Here is a 26,936-nt window from a genome sequence, read left to right as displayed (position 1 = left end):
CCCGGAGTCCCCGAGCACGGTGACTTCGCGGCGCCTTCGCGTCCGTGTTGCGGCTCTTCAGCAAGAAGAAAATCGCTCCCTTCGTCCGTGTTTAAACCCGGATGCACTTGTAAAATCGGACAAAGTTGAATCAGTCCTGCCGAGTGACTCAATCGCTGGTAGGAGCTTGCAGTTTCGCGTTTAGAAAAAGTTTCAACGTCGATACAGAAATACAGCAGACGCTGTAAACTGGACTTTTAAGTCGTTTTCAATCTCTACGCTTTTCCTTTTCTGTAATGCTCGAGAAAGCGGTCGCAGGTTCTTTATTATAATTTACCGCGAGCTGCAGCTCAGAGGATTAATCAGCGTGACAACGAACGCGTTCACGTCGAGGAAACGGGATTTCCGACTCTCAGGGCCAAATTTGTGGCTCATCAGGACCGGAAATCGCTTCGACCAAGATGCGTCCGGCTCGGCAATTCAATCATATGATGTAAGAAAAGAGCCATTGTTATCGCAATGATGCACCAGTTAAACTCGAAGCCGCGAAAAGTCTCTCTTTTCTCCCTCTTTCCCTCCTCGGGTCGCGGCGGCCTTAGTGGAATTTTGTTAAGTGCCAGCACCGAAAAAATTCACCCCCGGCCTGCCTTCGACCGAGCTGCCACCCCCATCGATCGACGGCTCTAATTAATATTTCCTCGAACGCGGCGACCCGCGCGCGCGAGAAAGCCCGCGATTCCGGTCACGCGGCCCACCACCGCGAAACGTCACAAGCGCCCCTTTGCAGCCCTCGCGGGGAATGACCAGCCGGGAGGGGGATGTTTTCCGATCGGTTAGTAGGAGGTGATGCCTCGTGGGCGAGCGGGTGCGAGCGGGCGGGCGGGGGTTGCGAGCATCTCTCGTCACGGTGGGGTGGTGGCAATCGTTACTCCCGTCTGCTGGCCCGTCTACCAACCCTCCAGCGGGCGAAAGCCACCCCCTTGCGCCGGGAGACGTCCGCCTCCATCACGGCCGTGCATTCACCAACCTCGACGGCGACGACGACGGCGGCGGCGGCGGCGGCGGCGGCGGCGGTGACCTCGAGCGCCGGAAAATGCACATCTGCTTTTCGGCTCCCGAGTTGGAACCTTTTTATCCTACTTTCGCTCTCAATATTCTTTTCAGCGCTGATTTGGTTCTCAGTGCTGTTTGTATCCACCCCTCTTTTGATTGTATTTAATCTTGGAAATATTGGCCCCGTCTTCGAACCTGTCAAATATCTGTAGATTCTGCAGAGGACCAACGGAGATTTATCATTTCTATACTGGACACGCTGAGGTCCCATTCAACGCTTCTAAATGGCAGAAAACATACAGCTTGCCATTTGTAAGTCTCCGAGAGGACCTCTCGGCCAAGTTGAGGACTCGATTCAACCGAAAGAGACTGACGCAGGTCCTACAATTTGCAAATTACAAGTGGCAAGCTCTACGTTCTCTGCCATTCAGAGGCGTTGAGTAGTACTTCAGTTTCCAGTGTACAAACTGAATCTCTGTTAATCCTCCAGAACCTAGAGATGTTGCAGTCCAAAGCAGGATCAAAATTTCAACCAACAAATTGTGCATTTTCTGCCATTTTAAAGGCACACCGAATAAGACCTCGGCTTCCATCGGGATGTTCGATAAGCGCGTAGAGCAGCAGAGAGTTGAAAATTGATACTTCTATATACATAACTTTATTCGATTATATATTCCGACTGTCTTTCCAATAACAGAAGGTCATAAAAAGGAAAAGAATGAAATCTCTGCGAACAACACAATATTATAAATTAATTAATAAAATTCCCATCCTGCGGCATCTGCAGATGCAGATCGTTCAGGACGGAAATATCGATCCACCGACGGAGAATCGAGACACTCTTTTCTCCCCCCGCCCCCCATCTTCCCCAGAATTCCGCGAAAATTCAGAATCCTCGGAAATTCCTTGCGAATTGGCGAGGATTAGTTACTTAGTCATCGCGGCGAGCGACGAGCAAAACTCGCCCCTCCGAGCTGCGCGTCCGAATCGACCGCCTCGAAATCGCGGGCTCGGAATCCCCGAGAATTCAGCGCGGCTTCATCGCCCGCCGCCTGTAAATAACGCGCCGCTTTCGCTTTCCTTGTTAAGCCGATAATCTCGCGGTAAGTGTTCTCCTTTCGCGCGTTTAACCCGCTCGGCGGCGGCGAGCTTTCCGCTGAGACGAGCCGACGTCGCGCGAGCGCGCTTCTTCCCTGAGATTTCTTCGGACAGCGATATGGTATTTGCATCGCTTTCGGCTTAGATGTGGCACTTGAGCGGTCGATATTCGGGAAGAAGCCCGGCCGGGAAGCTTCCGAAGGGAGGATGAAGCGTAAGAGCCGACCGGGCAAAGGAGCCGAGCAATATCGCGCGGATCGCCATCGGACTTCTTCTTTTTCCGCCCATAAAACGAGGTGCCGCCGTGGGACGAAGAGAGGATATTAAAATGGCGGAGAGAGAGAGAGAGAGAGAGAGAGAGAGAGAGAGAGAGAGAGAGAGAGAGAGAAGTGGGCAAGGGCGACGATAGGCGAAGCTAATAAGCGCGGACGCGATGTCGATTTCGCGGAATGCTCGAAGAAGCGGATTACCTCAGAGATTCGGGTTCACAATTGGATTGGGTGACAGGTGGAGACGTGGGCAATCGGACTTCTCTCTCTCTCTCTCTCTCTCTCTCTCTCTCTCTCTCTCTCTCTCTCTCTCTCGCTCTCTCGCTCTCTCTCTCTCTCTCTCTCTCTCTCTCTCTCTCTCTCTCTCTCTCTCTCTCTCTCTCTCGTCCGAGCGGCACTAAGTCGGGATTAATTTCCGGAGCGTGACGGGACTTCTCCTTTTGAGCACGCGATCGTCGGAGACGACGACGACGACGCCGCCGCCAAGCAAATCGCGAGCGAATCGCGCGCGCCTCGCCGTTCTCGCCGGCGGAAATATCCGCGCGACGTTCCAATTAACGGCCGACCGAAATAGAGCAGGTGTCGCGTTTGCGCGCACGCACGCACGCACGTACTATCGGCGCGTGGAATCCGCGCGCGTTCGGAGACGCCAACACCGCAGTGTGAGTCGCGTTTTCGAAAAGGTCGCGCGAGCACCGGCCGTGAATCACCGCTGCTCGTTTCGCGCGGCGAGATGAACCTCCCGACCGCGTGCAATTAAGGGGATGGTCGTACTTGAAAACTTCCCCGACGGGCGTTTTTTTTTCTTTCTTTCTTTCTTTTTTTTTTTATTTTTATTTTTTTTGTTTGTTACGGAGTGTACGTCGCGTTGCCTGCGCAAAATTACAAATGATTTTGCAATTAAATGAAAGTACGCAGGTATGCAATTGAATGAAAACATCGCTCCTTCATGGAAGTACGTGCAAAAACGAGTCGGAGAGTTGCTCGATACGTGACGAAGACGAGGACAAATATCTGTTCTTCGAAAACAGCAGGACGTGATAACCCCGTGGAAAAAAAAAATGCGATCGATAACATAAACGACACGTTTTACGTACATACAGATTGTCCAAATAGTCTTAACACACGTGACACTACGGACTTTAATTTAGTTTTCCAAATGAAACGTTTCATGCGCGTATCTTTGTACGTTGAGGTCATTATGTCGACCCGCATGTGCATTCGCTCGTGGAACGATTTCAACACTTTTTCGTCAGCTTCAGAACGCGGCCGACGAGAGAGTTTGTTTTTGAATAATTCTCAGGAGATAAGTTTTCTCGTGGAGCGTCGCGGAAAGAAGATACTCCAATCGCTCTGTGAAAGACTGTACACAGACTGACAGACTTGACAGCCCTAACGCAACGAGGATTTTTCTAGGATCCTAGGAACTAGGACTCGTGACTGCCGATCGTACAAAATTTCTTCCATTCTCTTTTCCCGACGGCATCGCGCGTGCTTCGCTCGTTTGTCTCAATATCGCTGTATTTGTTCCAATTAAATCTAAAAATAATTTTGTATATATTGTTTTGGTTATTGACATATGTAATTTTAATACTTTCCATTACATCTAAGTTTGGTTGATCTTCATTATATTAGTCATCTCAATTTTATGTATACCAAAGGACGTTCATCCGTAGAGCGTCAAATAAATAAATAAATAAATAAATTAATTAATTAAAAATATGAATAAATAAATAAATAAAACAAATAAAAAGGAAAGTATTTCGATACTCGACCAATGCGGCACACACGATAATATACTTATATCGAGTACGCGCTGTATACGGATAAAATAAAAAAATACTGAAGGCGCAAGAAATAAATAAATTGGCGTAGAGCGTCGCTGGAATCGCGACGTCGCGTCGATCAACTCGAGACAAGAGACTCGTCAAAGGGTTGACTGCTAAAGCGGCCTGTGTGCTGCTTTTTTCTTACATCGCATTATTTGCGACAGAACAATGTAACAATTCGCACGCGGCGCGGAGCATCGAGAGGATTGACCGGCGCAGAGAGCGGTTATCCGATTTCAGCGAAGACCAAACTGTGAGAGCGTGCTCGGAGCACGCTTGCACTGCTCACGAGAGCGAAACGCTTGTTTACCTGAGCGAAGCGCTCTTGACACGTTTGCTCTCGCGCGGCCTAAACTCGCCTCGATAACATTTCGATTCGCGATAAACCGGCTATCTCTGCCACCCCCCCCCCCCCGCGCCGCCCCTCGGTACGAGAGCGATCCACCGAAACAACAGCGCGCGCGGCACCTCGCGAGATACGCTTTTATCGGCGCGGTGTTACGTCGGCTTTTTATAAGTCGGAGCTTCGTCAGCGGCGAACGCACGAACGCAGAGCGATTCGCGGATATCGCGATCGGCCGATTCGTGACTATCATTGCCGGCCAGTGTCGAAAGAGTGTTTTCGCCTCACCTCGGAGTCGTCACGTCGTATAACGCGCGCGTAATCGGCCGCGTATCGCGCTCCGAGCTCTCGAGGTTTCGCGAAGCTCGGGACGGTTTTCAGATCGACAACTCGGGCGACTTTCCTCGGTCTTCTCCTTTCTGTTTTTTCTCTCTTCCTCGCCTTATCGCGGCGAGCGCCGGCCGTCCCTCATTAATTTCGTGACAAAGCGGCCGCGCGCGCGCGCGTGGCTTCTCCTCGCGTGGCTTCTCCTCGCGTGAGGCACGCCAATCGCTGCACGTGCCGTTAGTCATGCGAACGATGATGAGCTCTCGGTTTTCACGGTCGCACGGTGGATAACGTTCGGGAGGCCATTGAAGGAGAGGTGGCTCTCCCGACGCGGAGTCGCCTCTCGCGACGTACGAGGCGGCCGATGCAGTGGCGTACCGTTGGCGTTACCGATTTTCCTCCGGCTCCAGCCTCAGCCTCGGCGGAGTCGCGTTTCGTCAATTACCTAACTCGACCGAGAGTCTCGGCTGGTCGGCTGAAGAACAACACGCGATCTCTCCGCTGTCGCTTCGCGAAGTCTCTCGTGAAGAAAGGAGAGACTTGGCGGGGTCGATGAACGTCGTCGCCGACTCAGGGACGGGTTTCCTCGAGCGACAGTACTTGCCGATAATAACAACGATCAAATTACAGGAAATAGAAGATTCCAATAATAGGTAGAAATAATAATAAGAAAATAATAATAGAATGCTTCGCGCAGAAAAAGATACCCGTCGATCCGTCAGCGAAGACGAAGTTCTGCCCAGAACGCGGCGACGCAATTGTCGCTGAAAAACAATTAAGTCGCAGACTCGCGGAACAATGTTTAGTCATCCCCTCGACTTTCGAAGACAAGCTTCGTTGCAATTCGTTATCGCACGTTTTCTCTTTCTGCCGTTCCAAGTGATTTCTCCCGACAATCGCGCGCGCGCGCCACTTGCGTATCCACACGATTAGCAATTGCGCGCCGCGGAAGATCCCTCGCATAACTCTCTCCCGATTCATCCCAAGACCTGGTTTCGGAAGAGACCCGGACACTTCATTTCTGCTTCGTCCGCGAAAGATAAGGGGACCTCGAGTGGCGTCAGCTCGACCGCAGCCGCGCGCGCGCGCCGTGCGTCGCGTGAGAATTCTCGTGATACTCGGCGAGGAGAAAAATTTCAGAAAACCCGTCCGAAAGACAAGACGCATTTGTCTCTCCCCGTTGTATTATGTAATAATATCGGAGTCTTTTCTCTATCCTCCCATCCTCCTCCCCTTCGTCTCTCTCTCTCTCTCTCTCTCTCTCTCTCTCTCTCTCTTCTCCCTCCCTCTCTCCCTCTCTCTCTTCTCCCTCCCTCTCTCCCTCTCTCTCTCTCTCTCTCTCTCTCTCTCTCTCTCTCTCTCTCTCTCTCTCTTCTCGGGAGTAATTCGAGCGCTCACCTGACGAGAAACAGATCGCTCGCGAATGTGACTTGATTTTCTCGGAGATTTAGTTCAATTGAATTTCAACTTAATTCAGCAGTTTCTCTCGCAGGTGCGAGAACAACAATTCGTCGACAGTTTTACGCGCGGCGGCTTCGACGGCTTCACTTTCGACCGTGGAAAGTGCTGTCCGCGCCGTCTAATTACATGCTTGGGAAATTTCGGCCGGGTAAGAGTTACATCGCGGTCAGCGAATCGCGCGAGCGAACTGTTACATTATTTATCGCGCCATTCATTACGCGGTACAGACCAGGTTAACAATGAGCGAAACCGGCGGGAACTTTTACCGCGAAAAGCGCGTTTTTACGCTGGAAAGCCCGACGCGCGCGCGCGCGAGATTATCATGGCGTATTTGCAATTGTAATAACGCGCCATCGTCCTGCCGTTTATCTGACATATTGGCTGAGCCTGATGTTCCGGCGCGTATCAGCACGCCGTTTCGATATTGCGTCTACGGTCTTCGTGACGAGAAAAAGAGGCGATGCGAGAGCGAGCGCGCGAAATCGAACGGCGAATCGCCGACTAATTGGCGCCGGAAGGGCCTCTCGTGTCTCGCGCGCTTTATGCAGCGCTTCGCGTAAGGTGGATGTCGCAATTAGCGGCGGGCTAACCTCATCGTGAAGATAAACGATAAATCGCGCGAGTGAATTTTAATACATATTAAAATGTACTCAAATATAATACAAATTAAAAATATATATACTTAAAAATTAAAATTAAAAATTAAAAACAAATTAAAAATATATATAATTAAAAATATATATATACAGTCTGTAAAGTAAGAGCGTGTACGGGTTAATGTGTAGAAAAATTTATTTTTAATGATTTTTCAGTACATGGATTTGTTGTACTCAATGAGAAGAAAAATGCTATACCATTAATAATGAGTCCAGTCACCACCGGCATTGATAATTGCCTGGCATCTCCGAGGCATACTTTCCACTAAGTTTACTGCGTATTCGTTCGGTAAAGACCTCCAAATGAGACGAATTTGTCGTGTCAGCTGCTTCAAAGTGCACACTCTTTTTCCTCGAAGCTTGTGCTTGAGATATGCCCACACATTTTCAATGGGATTTGCATCCGGCGACTGCGACGGTCAATCAAGTGTGACGATGCCAGACTGCTCTTTCCACTCGGTGCAAAGCTTGCTCCGGTGTTTTGGCTCGTTGTCTTCCTGTAAGATCCAGTCCTCGTTTTTTTTTATGAAGCATCGTTCAGCAGTCGGCAACAAACACTTCTCATAAATTTTAAGCATTAAGGTCGGGTTCCGCTTAAACAAATTCACAATTTTTTTTTCTATATTCGGCGTCACTTTGCCTATCGAGCCACGTTCTGGCAAGTCATCGACATTTTTTATCTTTTTATATTGCTGAACCCACTTAGCGACGAACGATTTTGACTTTCCCATGTATTTAGCAACCACTGCATATGACATTTTTGGTTCTTTGGGGTGGGAACAAAGGAACACAGCCTCGTAGCGCGATGCGTATGCGACACTCATGGCGGTTAACGTGTTTCTCAGGTTAGAGTTCGACGCCAACTGAATCTTTTGTGACAAAACATTCACGACAAAGATTTCATCTATCGGCTCACAAAAAGACTAGAACGATATTTGAAGCTAACTGCCATTCATGCCGTACACGCTCTTACTTTACAGACTGTATATAAAGCGTGTGTTGGATTTTTAGCCCGCGCCGAGTTGATTTCGTCGGAAAACTCGGGAATTCAATCGTGTTTTTCAATCGACTCGTAATATTTTCTCAGAAACTACCGAGGTGCCGCTTAGTGGCATGACGGTGGTTTAAAAAAAAAAAATCTAGAACGAGAATATTTATTTAGGATACATCAATATGAGTTAGCTGATTTATCGAGGAATACAGATTACAATCGTCACAAATCGGGGACACTGTCGCCCCGATTGGACGATCCGTCTTAATTAAAATTAACCCCCTTCCTCCTCCCCCCCCTCTTTCTCCCTTTCAGATCGAGAATCGAGATCCAGTGTTCCGCGACGGAAACTCGATCGAGCGTCGCGTTTCTCAATCGTCAGCGCTACAGGCGTCTCGTCGCCCGAGGCAGGCTACTTCAGCTTCTTCCAAGAGTCCTCCGCGATGTGTGCGTGCGCGACCTATAAATAGAATAAATTTTAAGGGCATCCCACGCGTCGTAGTAGGTAGCGCGCGCGACAGCTGCTCGCGTCGCGTCGCCTCGCCTCGTCTCGGCGACGTCGCGCAAACGCGGTTTCCACCGAGTTTTCCACCGCGACGTGTCGCTCGCCGAGCGCAGCGCAGCGCGTAGGTAGGCAAGGCAGAGGCGACAGCTAGGTTGGTAGGTAGGTAGGTAGGTAGGTAGGTAGGATAGGTAGCCATTTAGCCGGCTAACTAATATATGCTCATTACGCACCGTACGCGTAACACAGTTGCTTAATTATCGCAAGAACGTGCGCGAAAATGCGCACGTGCAGTTTCCTTTCTGTGTTTCCGGGATCCGCTGAATGCCATCCCCCCCTCGTTAGGATCTCGTTAAAAGCGCCGTATCCGTTTTCCTTCCTCGGCGACATATCCGCGTCTCGTTACAGCGGAGACTAAAGGAGCGCTTTTGAACTTTTTTGATTTTTAAATATAAAGCTCCAGGGATTTCAGCGGAACACTGAGAGTGCCAAGTGCCAGGCAAAAGCCAAGCGCTGGTCTTGCTGCGAGAGATAAATGGTGAAAGCGAACGTTCCAAGTCCTCGGAAGGATTCTAAAAATTCGGAAGCGCATCGTTCACCGAAGGAAATTTCTTCGCGCGCAAAGTTCTCCCGAATGTTTCGTGACGCCTTGACGAACTCTCCTCGGCAGGTAGAAGCATACGATAGATAATCATATGAGAAAAAAATAATATGATAAACAATGAGAAATTCTTTAATTTAGAAATTTTTAGAAACATAATAAATAATAAGAGAGATTCTTTAATTTTTACGCGGTAAATTAGTATACAACATTTACCTCACGCATTGAGATCGGCGCTTGAGAGAGACTCTCATTAGTTTCCAATCTTTTTGACTTTTAGCTCCTCGACTGTTCCGGACGCGTATCGATCTCTTCTCCTCCCCTCTGCGGCGAAATAGCACTCTGTTAAATTCGCAAACGACATCTCGCTCGCAGAAGCAACCATGTCGCCGTCTTCGTCGTAAAATTTACATTCAACAACGAGATGTGAAGCGCTTCCTCGGAGCTGCTCCCCGCGTTCAGGCAGATTTAATTGAAAATATAATTACACAGGAGAGAAGCAGCGTGCGGCGGGCCGGCAGGGGGGAAGGGGTGAGCAGGGGAGGAGGATCAGTATTAAATCCGACGAATCGTGTCGTCTCCGACGGTTCGCCCTCCCGAGTAACACCCGCGGCATCGTGTCCGCGTGTCTTCGCTGCAATCTTTATCGGCGTGCCCGAATCGGCGTACACGACGATAAGCGTGTACTTCCCTCCCGCTGCTGCCCCGCGAGAGCCCGGATATTGCGACTGTGCGCGCTGCTGTTTTATTCATAAAGTACTCGTAAGGCGTAAGTCGTGGAATCGATCGCGCGCGACCGCACGACCGAGCTTATGTACGCTACGCGCGCTTAAAAAGCTTACGTAAAATTCGCCCGCGAGCGAGACGCGAAGAAGCTCCCCCGAGCGCGAGGAAGAGAGGCAGGGAGAACGAGCGAGAAAATTAACGCTGCCTCTCTTTCTTACTCTCTCTCTCTCTCTCTCTCTCTCTCTCTCTCTCTCTCTCTCTCTCTCTCTCTCTCTCTCTCTCTCTCTCTCTCTCTCTCTCTCTCTCTCTCTCTCTCTCTCTCTCTCTCTCTCTCTCTCTCTCTCTCTCTCGACGACGCGAGAACGGTCATTGAAATTCTCTGAACGCCAGCTGGGCCCAACATGTTGCGGAAACGGACCCCCGCTTGTCCTCGAGGTCTTCATCCTGCGGTGTGTTCCTCGACGAGCTTCACTCGTACGAACGAACGATCCTTTCTGCGAACACCGTCGATTCGTCCTCCGTCCCATCGCGCCCCCCTCACGTGAGAGCGGAGAGATCGCGCATTCTCTTGGGCGAATTAATAAATTGGACACGGTAATTGTTACGCACCACGAAGACTCTCACGCGACGTTTGCGCATTATCGCGTGTGCTCCTCTTCGTTCCTTAAGTCGCGGATCGCGATTAACTATTTAGGCAACGTCCTACGATGAAGTTCGCGAGGACGAGGACGAAGGAGGGGGTGATGAATGAAGGAGACGTCGAAGCTGCGACACCGAAGATACACGATTGTTTGTCTTTCTCCGCCTCTCTCTCTCTCTCTCTCTCTCTCTCTCTCTCTCTCTCTCTCTCTCTGTTTCGCGGTTGACCTCAAGTAGACGAAAATCCAAGAGGACTATTAATACCGACGCGACGGATAAATGGAGACGCGAGGGGCGCAGCTGGCGCGGCTGCGATTTTGCGGAATCCGCCGCGACAGCTGACACGTCTCGCGCGCGCGCGCGCGCGCGCAGGGGCTTATTAAAAGAAAAAGAGACAGAGAAAAGGAAAGAGAAGGTAGGAAGAAATATAGATAGAGCGGCGTGATATTTTTTCATCGCTGCTCGCCGCTCGAAATTTGTATTCCGAGTGCGCTCCGCCGAAGAGCGTGCATCGGGCGTTGGGCCGGGGACTTATTGATTTATTCAGAGGGTGAACAACCACTACCACCACCACCACCACCACCACCACCACCACCACCTCCGCCACCACCATCACCATCACCACCACCACTACCACTATCGCCAGCGCAATCTCCACCACCGCTCCCCCGGACAAGCAACGTCGGAGGCACACGCGCGTCATTGTCCTCGACCACTCTCACTATCTCCAACCCTCGGCGCGGTAGCCTTGCGAAATTGCAGCTGATGCCGCTCCTCCAACAAGTTGCTGGCGAGCTATCTCGTCACGCTCGGCCAATCGTGTGTCTGGCCGCGTGCACAATGCACTTCGGCGAAGGAAAAACAGGTAGAGCGCGACGCGGCCGGGTTCCCAAGTCCGCACAAATTTCCGCCAAACGAGCCACCGAGCTGCCGGATTCTCTCGCCCCATCCTTCGGTTATCGTTCTTTTCTCTCAGGCGAATCGGCCGAAATTCCGGGATGTCGACAGCCCCGTTTTCGATGGAAGAGCGCGAGGCTGAACGCAAGGAATTTCACCTCGTGATATCAAGTACTTCCTGAAAGGAAAAAGGATAAACATTGCATATGCGGTATCGTCAAGACGCAGTGAGACTTGCGCGTGCGAGAGAGAGAGAGAGAGAGAGAGAGGGAGGGAGAGACGAGGGACCCGCTGACCAAGCGCCAATTAAAATTCAGCGTCGCGCGCAGCGCTAATCAGCCGCTTCTTTGGGTGCTCGCCAGAGGAAAAATCGATGGAACGAATTCGGCTGATTCTGTGTCACGGCTCGTACGAGCGCGTAACTTCGTTAGGGGGGGGGGAGAGGGGAGGAAGGAAAGGTCGCCAATTCGAAGAGCGCGCGTCGCAAAAACGTCCGTCCCTTATCGGTGACGCGGGGTTGATTGAATTCGAGCTAATTGCGGACTTATCTGCTTGCGTCCTCGTGTCACGTAACGCGTGCCATCGCTGACACCCAGACTGAGCTTTGCGGCCGCCACAGCCTTGAGTGTCATGTCGGATTCATGTACGTTTCGCTTCTAATCTTCAGACGTGAGAAGGTCCTGATGTCCCACAAATGCCGGTAAATCGCATTTCTGCGCACAGAAACGCCTCCCTGCTTTGCCGAATACGTGGATTACGATCCAAAATTGGGTATCTGACCAATCGGGCTGCTATTCTTGTCGCAGACACATGGATTCGCGGTCGAAATCGACGTGGAAGTACCGTGGGACCGCGCGTTTTGTTTATACTCGGTGACGTCGATACAATCTTACGGTGTCAACGATTTTGACAGCTCGCGGTTGGCTGATTCGCGGAGTGCCGCGTGTTTCGACGGTTTGCGATACGTAGCGTAATGTTATGCAATCAGAAGCGCGCGCCTGTGGCGTTGCGGCGGAATAAAAATGCAGGAGAGAGATAAAACTCTCTGAAATCGTAAAATGGAAACGAGGTAAATATTGGGTAGCTTTGATTTTTTCCATTTAGCGTGTGTGGAATATTATATTTCTAACCGGAATATCTATCTGCGCATTTCGGCAAACCGGACTAGATGTTAATTAGATGTCCAGGAATTTTCTATGAGTGAGTATATTCGGATGAATTAATATCAATTGCTCGCATGGAAAAAAGTTTCCCAGGATTTTCCCGACGTAGAATTCTCAAATTCTCAGCCCAAATAAGAGAATCAAAACGACTGAAACTTTCTTTTTCCTTTCTTTATTCAGTAATATCGGTATACTTTTATGGAAAAAGTTATACGAAAGAGAAAACAACATTTTACACAATTTTACAAAATTATTTCAGTCCTGATGTTTGTTGACTCTCTTGACTCGCCATGATTAACCAATGAATAAGATAAAATTGAGAGGCGTTGTGGCAACTTTTAATTTTTTAATTAGTTTGTTAATCACAGCTGAGGAGGCTCCAAACGTTAAGATCCCGAAACTAATATTACATAAAGGAGCATTGCTTTTTCTCACAAAAAACTTCTTTCTCTCGTGAAAACTTAACGTTTCTGCTGAGAGAGTCGCGCGTGTTTGAGAAACACTACACTTCTAACTTGAATATGCGTACGCTTCGGGAAATTAAATCCCCCAAATTCAGACCCCAGGACATTTTCTACGCGGGTACTTAATTACAGACTCCCGCTGGGAGGAAAAGAAAGAGATTGCGTACCGGCTCGCATAGAAATTCGCGTTTTACGCGATACCGTCCCTAATTTTTCCCGAACGCTCACGTGCTCCTCAGCCGGTGCTTCGGTAAATGTCAGGCGACAGGTCGGTGGCGCGCGGACTCGCGAAACCTGAAGAGGTCACGCTCTCGTGCAGGTTGGGACTCGTTAAGGACGGATCGACGCGTACGGCTCCGGCTGGCATTCTCCGCGAACGGCAATCCGTTTCACGACCAGTTCGTGTCCCTCAGGTATGGGCTGTTGCTCTTTTTCCTCCTATCTCTTCCGACACCTCGGCGCCCCTCGCCCTCTGCTTCTAGAACCCGCGTCGTCTTCATCTGCTCTGCCTCATGGGCCGCCACCTTCAGCCTCGGCCGTCCGACGTCAGCCGAAGAGCTCGCGCGAAAAGGGAGAACGTGGCGTCCTCGTTGCATTCGCGAAATACGCCGTGTTTGCACGTAAAATCAATGGAACGAGAAAGCGCGCTCTCCGCGCCGGAGAGCGGCGGGAGAGGCGACGAGAAAGCGTGGACGCTGCGGAGCATCTCTTGGCAATTATCACGAGCGTAATTACGAAACTGCCGATAGCGCGTTCGAAATAATGCACCGCGATGAATTGTGGGAGATAACGCGCGATGCTATCGTCGCCAACGTCGGTGACTCGTCGAATCATGACGAACGGTGCGCGGGCTGTTTCCCGAAGACGCGGGCCGTATCTCCGAGGAGGACTCACTGTGTGAGTCACGATGTACGCTGAAAGTCAAGAGAGATTACGACGAAGAAGTCCAGAGACAAGCCTAAGATCGATCGCCGAGCGACATAAGACGACGACGACGACGACGACACGGAAGTGAGCTCCCCTGCCCCCTCCCCCCGCCCCAGGATTTCATTTCCGACTGACCGACTTTGCACGACGGCTCCTGCGATTTATCAGCTAGTGGAAAAGAACCCTGTCTATTGATCGCGTCGTTTGACGGCTTTTGGCTTCCTCATAATCGATCCCCTGTGTCATCTGGCCCGCTAATGCCGCGGAGAAACATTTTCTCCCTCTTCCTGTTGCATATATAATATTATTATTATTATTATTATTATTATTATTATTATTATTATATCCGTGCTGTGTGTCGTGTAAATATTTTAATTGATAATATGTGCTGTGCACAGTATACTCGATGTTTCTATCTAATTCATGTATTTGGCTTATGTATTTCATATATCGTTTGCATAAACATACGATGTATCATGCGGTCAACGCAACATTATTATATCCAAGAGATTTAGACGTAAATATAAATTATATTTAAAAATTCCCGAAAATTTCATCGCGGTGTTTCTCATATCTTCACAATTTCTCATCGTTTCACAATCTTCCGGTGATTTTTATGAATAAAGTGTAGGTAAATTTTACTAAGTAAAATTTACGCTATACGTATCGTCTAACATCCTGCTCGACATTTACCCCGAAATATACGATAGTAATATAACGCGCGCGCGCGCGCGCACACACAATACGATTGCAAAGCTTACACGGTTAGTTGATACAATAAAATTATTATATTGAGACCTGGACGCACGTAAATGTTAACCACATGTAAAAATAGCAAAAACACACAATTATCGCGGTGATACGACGTCAATATGTATTTACGTCTCGCGCAGGGGGGAGGGTTGCTTATATATTTCTCTATCACAAATTATCACGCATATATATACGCACATATAAATTCTGCAACACTTGACATTTAGCCCGGAATCTCTGCATTCTACGACACGAAAAAGCCGCTGTTGTCTCTCAGCTGTCTTCCTTCGGTCAGCGCATCCGTCACGTCTCGAAATCAGCCTCGCCGCGGCGAAAGCCAGGGACGCCACGCCGACAGCCCGTCGCGGATAATGTGACCGTTCTATTCCGCGTAATTGGCCTAATGCGTTATTACTCCTTATCTGTCGGTCGATTTGTCCGACCCTCGCAGAATCTGCGCTCGTCGACATGCGCATTATTACGTTATTACGCGTCCGCGCGGCGCTCTTTTACCCACGACGACGTCGCGTCCCATCAATGACGACGCTCTATTGCCGATCCGTGAGGAAGCCACGTCCCAATCGCAAGGAACAAACGACCGGCGAAGGGTTTTCGGCCGCCACCGTTTGCCACGCGAATGCGACTGTTTTGCATGACTCCCCCTCGCCTCGCTCTGCTCGTTTTGCCGTGTCTCGTGGATGCATCTTGGCACACTCTCATGCATTTCGCCGTATACCTCCCCCCTCCCCGGCCCCGTAATTAGTTGAACTTTGACGTAGTCATTCATAGACCCTCCTAGCCACTTGACTGATGTCTCAGACACTTAACTAATGGGACTTGGTAAAACTCCACCTCCGATCATGTACGTAGCTGTGCTTGGCGATTTTGCGTATTTACCGAGAGTACATCTTTAACATATCCAGTGTCTCCTTTCTCTCTCGTTGTGTACATTCTGTCTCTTTCTCTCTCTCTCTCTCTCTCTCTCTCTCTCTATCTATCTCTATCTCTCCCTCCCCCCCTCTCTCTCTCTCTCTCTCTCGATATCTATATGCACATTCTTTCGTACGTGTACAATTTCACACGGTGGTCGTCATTGCGTGCTTCGTTGCTTGCTGTTGCAGGAAGCGGCAACAAGGAAGGCAAAGGCAACAAGGATAACAGTTCACCCTCGGGCCCTTACGCCGGTGAGTTTTGCACAAGTATTTGCTCTCTTTCTCTCTCTCTCTCTCTTTCTCTCTTTTTCTCTCTCTCTCTCTCTCTCTCTCTCTCTCTTTCTTTCTCTCACGCGCACGCTCCGCGGGGTTGCAAGAAGTCGCGGCGGTGTCGCCAGGAAATAAGTTTCCTCGGCACGAAGTTTATTTCGGTCGCGGGTCCTCGGCAATATTTCGGCTACTTCTTGTTCGCCTGCTTCTTTCTCTACCCTTTCTTCTTGTCCGCCCTTTTCCTCGCCGCTGCCTTGCGCTCTGCGTCGGTGGAGCCCGCCGACTCGAAAATAGAATAGCGCAGCGTGTCAGCGTGCCCCTCTGGAAGTGAAATTCGTCCGTCTGCTCGCAGGAACAATGTGCCGAAAGAGAGAGAGAGAGGGGGGAGGGAGAGACAGAGAGACAGAGAGAGAGAGAGAGAGAGAGAGAGAGAGAGAGAGAGAGAGAGAGAGAGAGAGAGAGACGCGAACTTGACACCGCGATCATTCGGATAACACCCAGTGCACAAGTTTCTCTCTCTCTTCCCTCCCTCCTCTCTCCCGCTCCCTCTCCGCGGAGGAGGGGAGCAACTGACGACGCGCCAAGAACGGATCGGTTACTCCGCGTTTTATTAGCGACGTCCTCGCATAAATTAACCCCGGCGCCACGGCGCATCGAGAGGGCGACGGTGCGCTGAGTTCTCTCTTTGCGATATACATAAGTCGGTCGATCGCGAGCGATTCACCGAAGGCTGCGAGATGCACGAATAAACCAGGGCGATCGGATCGAAGACCTGCATAAGAGCGCGCATTCGCGCAAACAACTCTTGGCGTTCGACTCTTGCGAGGCCTGCCGCTGCATTTGTTTGCCCGCTCGAGTGTGGATTAAGAGAGGAAATCCGAGAAGATATGAGCTCTCTCGATTTCCAGCTAAAACGACTCGGTCACGAGCGCGATTTTGGCCACTCAAGAAGGAAAATAGAAAGCCAAGGCTTGTGCGGTAGCGAGTCGGAAAATAGAAAGCGAGCCTCCCGATTATTGGTCGGGAGATGCTGCGATGTCGAACTGATAGGCCGCTGATAGATCGCACGTTGAGAATGTCTCGTGTGGAAATTTCGCGATATTTTTCCAGGCACAGCGCAGGGTCCGAGGAAAATGTTGAAATTTGCGGTAAAATCACTCTCGTCCTCTCACGATAGCAGTCGGGAGTCCTTTTCTATACCCCAAATATGGACTTTCTGTCTCGAATCGAGATGAAAATGCTACTGGATTTCGCTTTTTTTTCAGTCGTTATGGCTTACTTTCATGGTATCAAACGGGGAATCCCGAATTGTTACACCAATCGTTGTATTTAACAGAGTAAAAAACTGAAGAAAATTAAATCCAAGTGTAAAACGAAGACGAGAAAATTTATTGGGCAAACTTTAGATTTTCCGCCGGGAATCGCAGGTTTTTCAATCACAGCGCTGATCGTCTTTCTGCGAAATCAAACATCAATTCTCTGTCTCGAATCGAGATGAAAATGCTATTGGACTTTGCTTTTCTTCAGTCGTTATGGCTTACTTTCGTGGTATCAAACGGGGAGTCCCATTTTTATATCAATCGTTGTATTCAATAGAGTAAAAAACTGAAGAAAATTAAATCCAAGTGTAAAACGAAGACGAGAAAATTTATTGGGCAAACTTTAGATTTTCCGCCGGGAATCGCAGGTTTTTCAATCACAGCGCTGATCGTCTATCTGCGAAATCAAACATCAATTCTCTGTCTCGAATCGAGATGAAAATGTTATTGGACTTTGCTTTTCTTCAGTCGTTATGGCTTACTTTCATGGTATCAAACGGGGAGTCCCATTTTTATATCAATTGTTGTATTCAACGGAGTAAAAAACTTAAGAAAATTAAATCCGAGTGTAAAACGAAGACGAGGATAATTTACTGGATAAGCTTCAGGTTTTCCGCCGGGAATCGCAGATTTTTCGATCACGACCCATCATCTTTCTGCAAAATCAAATCGTGGATCACGTTTAAACCCCAGGATATTTCCCACGCGGGGCCTGAACTCCGGCAGTCCTGATCCTAATTCGATCCTGGAAAATGTCCTATGCCGGAGTGATCTCCGAGAGACGGTAGACGCTCGCGTCTCGCGCGATTACCTCCGACGTTAATTGATAGGACTGAGGCGGGGACAAGGGGGAGGCGGAGTTTGCACCCCGTCGCCCAGTAGCGGGAGGGAAAGGCGGAGAGAGAGAGAGAGAGAGAGAGAGAGAGAGAGAGAGAGAGGGAGAGGGAAAGAGAGAGAGAGAGAGAGAGAGAGAGAGAGAGAGAGAGAGAGAGAGAGAGAGAGAAGGACGATATGGCTTTCTTATATCCCGCTTGCAACCGAATTTAGTGCGCGACGCGGCGCATAACAACTATAGGATGTGATCATGGCGCTCCAAAATATCGCGCGGCCCTCTCCTTCGCACGCGTTCCCCCCTTTCTCCGTCCGCGCTACCCTGGATCTAACGCGTCTATTAATATTTCCCGGTTATTTTCGGAAACGAGTGCTCGCCGAGGCCTGCTTTTTAATACGCGCAGGGTTTACACACGGCCTGTGCGCGCCGGGATTCTCCGCGACGCGCCGAGAGAGCGATCGCTCGCTCTGTCGGCGCGTTAGCGCTTAATTGCGAGCGCGCGATCGCCGCGCGAATTCGATTGCCCACCGCTCGGCGGCGAGGAATTTGCTTATTGTCCTCCAGCGCGATTCCTCGAGCGCAGGAGAGACAGCGAGTGCGGAGGGAGAGTAACTCGTCCTCGTCCCTTCGAAGACGACTTTACGCGTTACGAAGGCGAAAGCGATCTTACGAGCGCCCTCTTCTTGCCCGTCGCTTTAATCCCGACACACGAGGAGAATTTTCCGGTGAGAATTACTGCAAAATCCTGTATGAGGGATCCTGAGAGAGGAATACATTCTTACGTCGACATCCTTAGTTCGTCACCCTTCGCTTACGCCTCAGGGACTGAAGTGTACCGTCGACGTCAAATTGACCGCACTCGTTGCCAAGATGAACTAACGACGATCTATTCTTACGCGCTATTTGTAATAAAATCGAAGAGAATTTACGCAGAAAGAAGCTACAATATTCTCTCCGCGCGGAGACGCCTCTTCGAGAGAGATATTCGTCGCTCGCTTCGCTTCCGAAATCGCCCCGAAGAGGACGAGGATCGGGCAGATATACTCGCACGACGCACTGTATCGAGCGCGTTTCCTGCTTTTTGTTTTCTACATGCCGAAGGTAGATAAGGGTGATGCATTTCCTGCATACCCCGGTGTATCTTATCGTCGATAAGTCGCGCCAGCTCATCGATCGAAAGTCCGCGGCGATCCGCTCGGCGCGGATTAAGCTGTCCGTTGCGGATCACGCGAAGCTGCGGCGGCCTGAAACGCGATACTTTTTCAAAGTCCGAACCTCCTGTCGGCAAGTCCGTTTTTCTCCCCGTCACGCTCGGACGGTACTCGGCGTGTGCGTGAGGAAGTCGGTATTTTCAAGTGAGAAAGTATTAATAGCCCGACCAGTTTGGATCGGCTCCAATAATAGCAGAGTCATTCCGAGTAACTGCGTTTTCTGGCCGATTAATCGCCGAGAGGTCTGCATACTCACGAGGACTATGTCCTCGTTCTCGCCGCAAACTTTCGCGTAAGGGATCTACAACGAGGAGGAGACTTTCTCTCGGGGCCGATCAAAAGTCGAGACGGAAAAAGTTTTCTCACATGGAACGCCCGTTCGTCCGCAGACTCATTCGATTCGTTATCACGGTTGGCCCTAATCTCTCTCTAACGAGCGGCTCGTCAATGATATCGGAAGAGAAAATACGTCGCATATTGCGGTACACCTGCCGAATGAGCGGCTGGAGGCGAAAATGAAACATAATATATTACGGCGTATTGTTTAATAAGTGATTTGACGGAGAAGGAAAGAGGCGAATGTTGCGCATTGCTGTACATCTCTCCCAATAAGCCGGCATAAGTTCCCGAAAGTCGCACGATAATCACCGCGATCGTCCCAGCTCGCTAATCCGATAATCGACTTGCGAGTCCTGTTCGTTAACATTTCGTGACTCGCAGGATTATGGAATATCGCAACGGTACCGTGAGCTTTCGTCCATTGGCATTTATTATTAAATGGCGTTATTAAAATCGTTATTAAAAAAGGGGAGATTCGCCTCTTTTGAGGCTTGATAGAAATAGAAAAGAAATGTGTATTTATTTATTTATTTATTTATCTCGCGATCTTTCCACACTGCATCTCAATCGGGGAGTGTCGCAACAGCGCCGTGAGCTTTCGCCCACATTAACGGTACTCTATAAAAATAATAATAAAATCAGAAGAAAATAAAGGTGAAGGGAGGAAGGGAGAGAGAGAGAGAGCATCGGAAATATTTCTCGAAACAGATATCAGGGATAAGGCGAGAAACGCGCGTTCGACCGCGACGCGAATACGCGAGGCGGGGCGACGCAGGACGTCGGAAACTCGATCCGAAAGCGGAGAGCCGCGAAAGCGAGAGCTTTCGACACGATCTTTATTGAGACCAGCTCGTCAGAGCTTCGGGCGCGTCATCGGAGTTACGCCCACGGCTTTCCATCTCGCGCGCATTGAGGCCGGTAAACAAGCGTATACTTCCTATCGATTGGCGAAACGCGTCTCTCTCCCTGCGACATTTCGCTCCTGTTCCCCGCCTAAATTGACACACGGCGGGATTAATTCGAATCCTTTCCCTTCCCCTCGTGGGCGCGTCCACTGTAATTTCCTGCTGCGAGATCCCAGAGAGTCCTGGGCGTTCGGAGCAGTCAAGTGTGCGTTCCTGCGTGCGTCCGTCCGTCCGTCCGTCCATCCGTCCGTCCGTCCGTCCGTCCGCTGCTCCGTCAGCTGACGGCCACGCGAGGATGACTTTCCGAGTGGGTGATGCGAGGCCCTCCCACGGAGGTCCACCGTGCTCCACCGTCGGGTTTAATGAACCCCGGGTTCGACGTCCCTCGAAGGAATCGACCACGCGAGCGAGATTCAGCCCGGAAGAGGCGGCTGACGCTGCTTTAGAGAGCACGCGCGTCTACGACGGCGACGAGGAGGAGAAGGACGAGATGACGAGCACGGCAGCGGCGATGACGATGATAATCGTCGGACGGTGACGATGACGACGGGGGACGCTCTTGGGACACTGCGCGACAGATCGGACACACCCAAGAGTCTGCGTCTACAACGTCCTATAGGTGCAACTATCGGTATTGATCCGCACGCACGGCTCTCCTCCGCGCACAGGGCCATCTTCCTTCCTTCCTTCCATCCCGCGGCCGTTCATTGGCCCGCCGCCACACCAACACGTCGCTCTCGTCTCTCTGTCTCTCATTTTCTCCCCGTCCTTCGTCTGCTTTCTCTCTCTCTCTCTCTCTCTCTCTCTCTCTCTCTCTCTCTCTCTCTCTCTCTCTTTCTCCCTCCCTCCTTCTCTCTTAGAGATTAATTTTGGATTTTTTTCTTTCATTTTCTGGCACCCACATTTTTACTAGTCAAGTGGAGCAGAAATTTAATGTAAATCATTTATATGCTATTGTGTGGCGATTAGGGGCGCGTCTCCCCAGAGCGCCTAATAAATGACGCTCTCTTTCGCTCTCTCGGCTCTGCCTCTTCTCACCTCTTCGGCGGCAGGCCCTTCGCGGGTCGATCATTGTCTCAGCTTTCGGGAAAAGCCGTCCGGGAGATTCATCCGGAAGCTCGCGGAGGTTGAACCGCAATCAGCTGACTCGCGCGATCCAAGGTGACGTCGTCCAGGTGGCCACCTTCGATGATATCGAGCGAATTTCGAGTCGGCGAGCGAGTACCTGCGAGTTCAACGCGTAGGGCAGACACCCTTCCCGCCGCCGATGAGTCGCGGACGTGTCGCGAAGCGTAGCCGAGGATGGACGGGAGATATTCGAGGTGTGCGAATCGAGGAAATTTTCTGTGTCGAGTCGAATCGAGCAGAATCGACGTCGAGTCCCATCCGAATCGAACCGAATCGAATTCAATCGTCGTGGAATTTGACTTTCAGCCAACATAAAGACATAATTGACAACATGGCGTATCGGTCGCTGAATATTATTGTAAGTAATTTTCAGCCACGGGAGGACAACGCGCCGAGTATTTTCTCGGATGTTTTCGCGCCACGCGTCGCGAGCTATCCAAAATTATAATTCTTAATGTATAATGTATAATTCTTGAAACTAAAATTAACACTAGAATTAATTTTGCGTCAATTAGATCTCACCCGATTCGATTCGAATTCGAATTCGACTCGAATCGCGCACCTCTGCGAGACAGAATCGCGAGTATCCTGAATTCGTTGTTCGTGGAAATCTTGTTTTTCCAGCCGTTACTCGGCCGGAATTTCCGTCGAGCAGAAATTTCGTCGAACGCGGTCGCGGATTGTTTCCCGCACCGTGGAGCTGGGCTTTCCCAGGCGCAAAAATCGACGTTCCATCGCGCCGAAGCGAAGTCGACGTGTTTTTGCGCGCGTGCAACGCACCGCTCGAACGAAGAATTAACGGCGCGCCGCGCCGCGCCGCGCCGCGCCGCGCCGCGCGCGAAATGCAAAGCGCGCGCGCGCGCGCAGCTAAAGCGCACGTAGAAAGCGATCTCGTGCTGCAGGGTGTCTGCTAATTGCACGGCTGGAAAAGTATTGATTCGTTGTCGCGCAGCAGGTCGATCGTGGGAGTAATGTCCTGGCGGAAGCGGCGCGATCCTGCAATTTCTTTTGCCTCCAATATCGTGTAGAATTTTACGGTGGACACCTCGCGCGCAGCGAAGCGTAGCCGCGTGTCTCTCCTAAATTTCAGGGCTCCGAGGCAACCTCGAGAGCAAATTCGAGAGGGAAAAGGGATGATTTAAGGAAGAGTTTCTTTTTCCATTCGCATATTTCGAGAGAGAAATACGAGTCGATCATTTTCTCCGATGAGGCCGGATACTTCTCGTCTTTTGCGTGACGTTTCGAATTTATTTAACGTCACAACATTTCATATCTCGACGCTGAAGACGCAAACGTTGACATTTTACTTTTTTAGTCTTACCAGGCTCGATCTTTGAAGGCGTCTTCGTTCTGGACGCGTTATCGCCGCGTTCTTCTTTCAGTTTAACGCGTGCCTGGGTGACGACGTGAGTTTCCGTCGTCCATTTATGTGGACGACGGTTTCACTTACCTCAGGTCAGGGATGTAATGTCACGAAGTATACCGAGAAATCGAATGCAGAAAGAAACATCATCAACACCGAGAATAAATGACTCGCTGCCGATTCTTAGCGATCGAATATACCCAACGACGAATGTCGTTATCGTTGCATCACGGAGCTCTGAACGCAACTCGACAACGACACTCTTCATCGCTCAGAGTTGCCGGGCGGAGAGATTCCGCCGAAGTCACCGCTGGGGGGATTCACTCACACGCGTCAATTCCACGCGTCGATCGGCGCCGTTGACTCCGCACTTTCACGGGAGAAGGTCCTCGTGTTCCCAAGAAGGCGATCATCTCGTCCTCCTCAACGCGAGTCCCCTCTCTCCTGGTCGAGCCCGATCTTCGAGTCTGCGAGCGCCGACGCGACTCGGTCCAGGTGCGCTCTCTCTCCCTCCCTCCCTCCCTCTCTCTCTCTCTCTCTCCCGACGAGCCGACCTGTACGTGCCGCGGTGGCGCGCGGAAGCCGCGCAATTAACACGCGCGGATCGACCAGCCGCCAGCAGACGTCTAGGTCTATGCACGAACGTCACCTTGACACGCTATCGCGCCGCTCAAAGTCACGGCCGATCGAAGACGCGTAGACCGCCGTCGCGACCGGGTATTATCAGCGTTGCCGGGGGACGATGGACGTGTCCGGACGCACTCGCGATCCCGGTGCCTCCCGGACGTGCGGCGATGTTGGACGCGACCCTAATCAACGTGCGATCACGCCTCGGTGATTTGCATCGAGACTCGGTAACGAGAGCGGTATTGGCGGCCGGACGAGCAGCCGAATATGCCGGACACGAAAGTCCAGCCCGAGGTCTCGTAACTAGGCGCGAATTAAAATTCACGTTAGAATCGATCGCTGGGATGTGCTTGACTCTCCAGCCACACCGCTGGTTACCGTTGCGCCTTGGCAACGCGTCCTGGAAATTGTTGTCGAGTCGCGAGAGAGAGAGAGAGAGAGAGAGAGAGAGAGGAGAGACCGATTAAAAGTATTTGTTAGACGTTCTAGAGCGAGCCCTCTGAAAATCCAAAATACGATTGAAAAATGATGGATTTGCAGTGTCACTTTTAAGTGCAATTGAAATTATCCTATGATATTCGCAACTTGAAACATAGACGAGTACGATTTCAGCCTGTGTGATTTGATTATATCGAGTGTGCTTTTGATGGTAGTAGTAATTTTATGAACAGTGGTTTTGCGACTATCGGGGAAGGAAAGAGAGCGCGCTTTTAAAAGCGCGAGAATTCTCTCGTGTCGCTTCGCGCGATCGGGCGAGCGAATTTCGGGAATTATTATCGCGACCATCGGGATTCATCGGGAATCCAGCGCGCTGGTCCTCGAAATTCGAAAGCCGATCGCTGAAGCGTCAGGATCACCCCGTGATCCTCGATCACGCCTGTTAATTCACCGTCACCGTGCACGACGCGTTTTGTGACACACGTCGGCCGATGAAATATCCGCCGGGTGACAAACGCGCGAGAACGGGCCCGGGGTCTCGATACGCCCCGACGACGACGACGAGGCCGGTGCTGGGCTACGTGAAAGAAATAATTCGGCCGTCGATGAGGGGGGATTCCACGAAGGACGGATTTACGCGCGGGAGACGACGATGACGACGACGACGACGAGAACAGCGTCGCGACGCCGCGCCGGCCGGCGAGAACAGGCGCGATGATGCCTGTCGCGCGACACTCTGGTTGTTTCCTCCTTTAATCCGACGCTGACCGGAAAAGCTGGGCCATTGTTATGCCGCTGGCGGAGAATCGTCCGGAGCCCCGTCGCTGTTTAAGCGCGAAGCGTGCGGCCGCGTGAAAACGTGGTTGAAATACGCGAGAGCGCACGCGTGTATAATGTGCGTGATAACGCGAGCCTTCGACCGCGAGTCGCGAGCGACTCGGGAAATCCGACGGGAGTCACATCGGCTTAGGCTTGCCAGATCCAAAAGTAAAAATTACCGGACATTTCTTCTTTGGTAACAAACCCAAAGCGGACTAAACTACCGGACAGAAGTAATAATCATAACGTTACATCAAATACAAGATATGACAAGAATTTATTTACAATATTGATTTCCAAACAATTTTATAAACGAGATTTGATTGAATAAAATAATAAATTATTACTTTCTTAATATATGAAATGTATATATAGAATGATGGATCGGCAGATCATCTACTAGATGGCTTTTCGTGGCGCTCGATCGTTTGTAGGCGCTTGAAACGGAGAAACGTTGCTGAAAAATCTGAACTCTCATTCCATTGATTGGATATAACTTAAAAACCGGACATATATGACGTCCGGTTTGACTAATTAACCGGACACTGGACAAGACTTCTGAAAACCTGACAGTCCGAGTCAAAACCGGACAGTTGGCAACTCTACATCGGTTGGACGTTTTATTCGCGCCCGGATAGATTTTTATGATTGCCGCGACAATCGCGCGCGGTGGGGAGAGTTTCACAATTTTTTTAATTAGTCTCACGTAAATCTATTATTACTTATATTATATTATATTATAGTATATTTCTTTTTTCTCTTCTATCTTTCTTTTTTCTTCTGGTGCTTTTTTTCACTTTTTCATTTTTTTTTTTTTTTTTTTTTTTTTAATCATTTACTTTCATATCTTTTTTTATATCATTATTTGTGGAGCAGACACACGAATTAATATCAGATTAATCGTTAAATTTGCACGATGCAAAAATTTGGAATGAAAAATTTCATGATTTTTTATACTTTTGGGAAAAACACGTTTTTCAGAGACACGCTGAACTGTGTGTATTCTGCTTTTTCGTAATCTCTCTCAAAATAAATGACAATTTGTCAGGCGTATCCTGACAATGCACTCTGCAATTTCCCGCGAAAATTATTCACCCGACGATTCTCTCTGCACGAGTGAAAAGTCACTGGAATTCAAGTGACTCGACACTGTCGCTCTACTTCTCAAGTCGAGTTTCACCTTGAGAAATTTAGAGTGGCTCGAAATCTCCACGAAAGTTCGAACGACAATGGCGGCTGGACGGCGGGTCGACTGCGTGTTCATTTTCTCCCTGCCCCGACGAGAAACCCCCTTGGAACCCCAGGGAACCGATTAACCGCTTTGTGTGACGCAAACGAGAGGAGCATTCGGTCTGTATGTCCATTGTACGATCGTCGTTCATTAAGGGGGCACAGATCGGCCTCGAAGGGGCAAACCACGCGTCGTTTGAGATCAACAGCGCGGAGAGGAAGGATAGGAGGAGTTAGGAGGGACAGCTCCGATTCACCCACGTGTCACATTTCGAATCTTTGATGTCCGATCTGGAGCCGAAGACGGAAATATAGATGGCGTTTTCGCCCCACCGGGTCCTTTGTCTCCCGGCTGATGAGCGGACTCGGTGATTTCAGGCACGCGCATCGATTTTCAGATATACCGCCCAGCCACGAGCGCTCTCTCGCTCGACGACCAAGCCCTCGGGCGATCGATACCCATTGCGAGAGTACTCTGATACCGATTACAGAAAGGGTTCCGAGGCGATACAGAAGGACTGAGAATTGTTGTTGACGAGAAAACGTCGATCGGCCGATCTTCTTCGGTCGCGAATGGAAATATCTATCGTCCGAGAAAGATCGCGTATAAATGAGAGTTTATGATACACATAAAGATTATATTAATTCAGTATATATATCAAATAAATTACACATACATATATTTACTTATATAATAATATAATATCATTATAATATAATATATTATATTATAATTATTATAATATAATTATTATAATATAATTATTATAATATAATATTTCTTTGTATAATAATATGGTGCAATTGTATGTATAACATAATCATTTATTTTGTATCATAAATTT

General features: G+C 49.9%; 1 protein-coding gene across 1 annotated transcript in view; it reads left to right on the top strand.

Annotated features, from left to right (window-relative positions):
• Positions 1–26,936, top strand: part of LOC105192351 (uncharacterized) — a 277,535-nt gene that overhangs the window by 244,761 nt on the left and 5,838 nt on the right. The window contains exon 13 of the mRNA XM_025307167.1: positions 15,800–15,862. Coding sequence (XP_025162952.1) covers positions 15,800–15,862 — 63 coding nt within the window. The remainder of the gene's footprint in view (positions 1–15,799; positions 15,863–26,936) is intronic.

Source organism: Harpegnathos saltator, unplaced genomic scaffold (genome assembly GCF_003227715.2).
Source record: "Harpegnathos saltator strain DR-91 unplaced genomic scaffold, Hsal_v8.6 scaffold835, whole genome shotgun sequence".
NCBI lineage: Eukaryota > Metazoa > Arthropoda > Insecta > Hymenoptera > Formicidae > Harpegnathos > Harpegnathos saltator.
The sequence above is the reverse complement of the archived record's forward strand: the minus strand, read 5'-3'. Positions and strand labels throughout refer to the sequence as shown.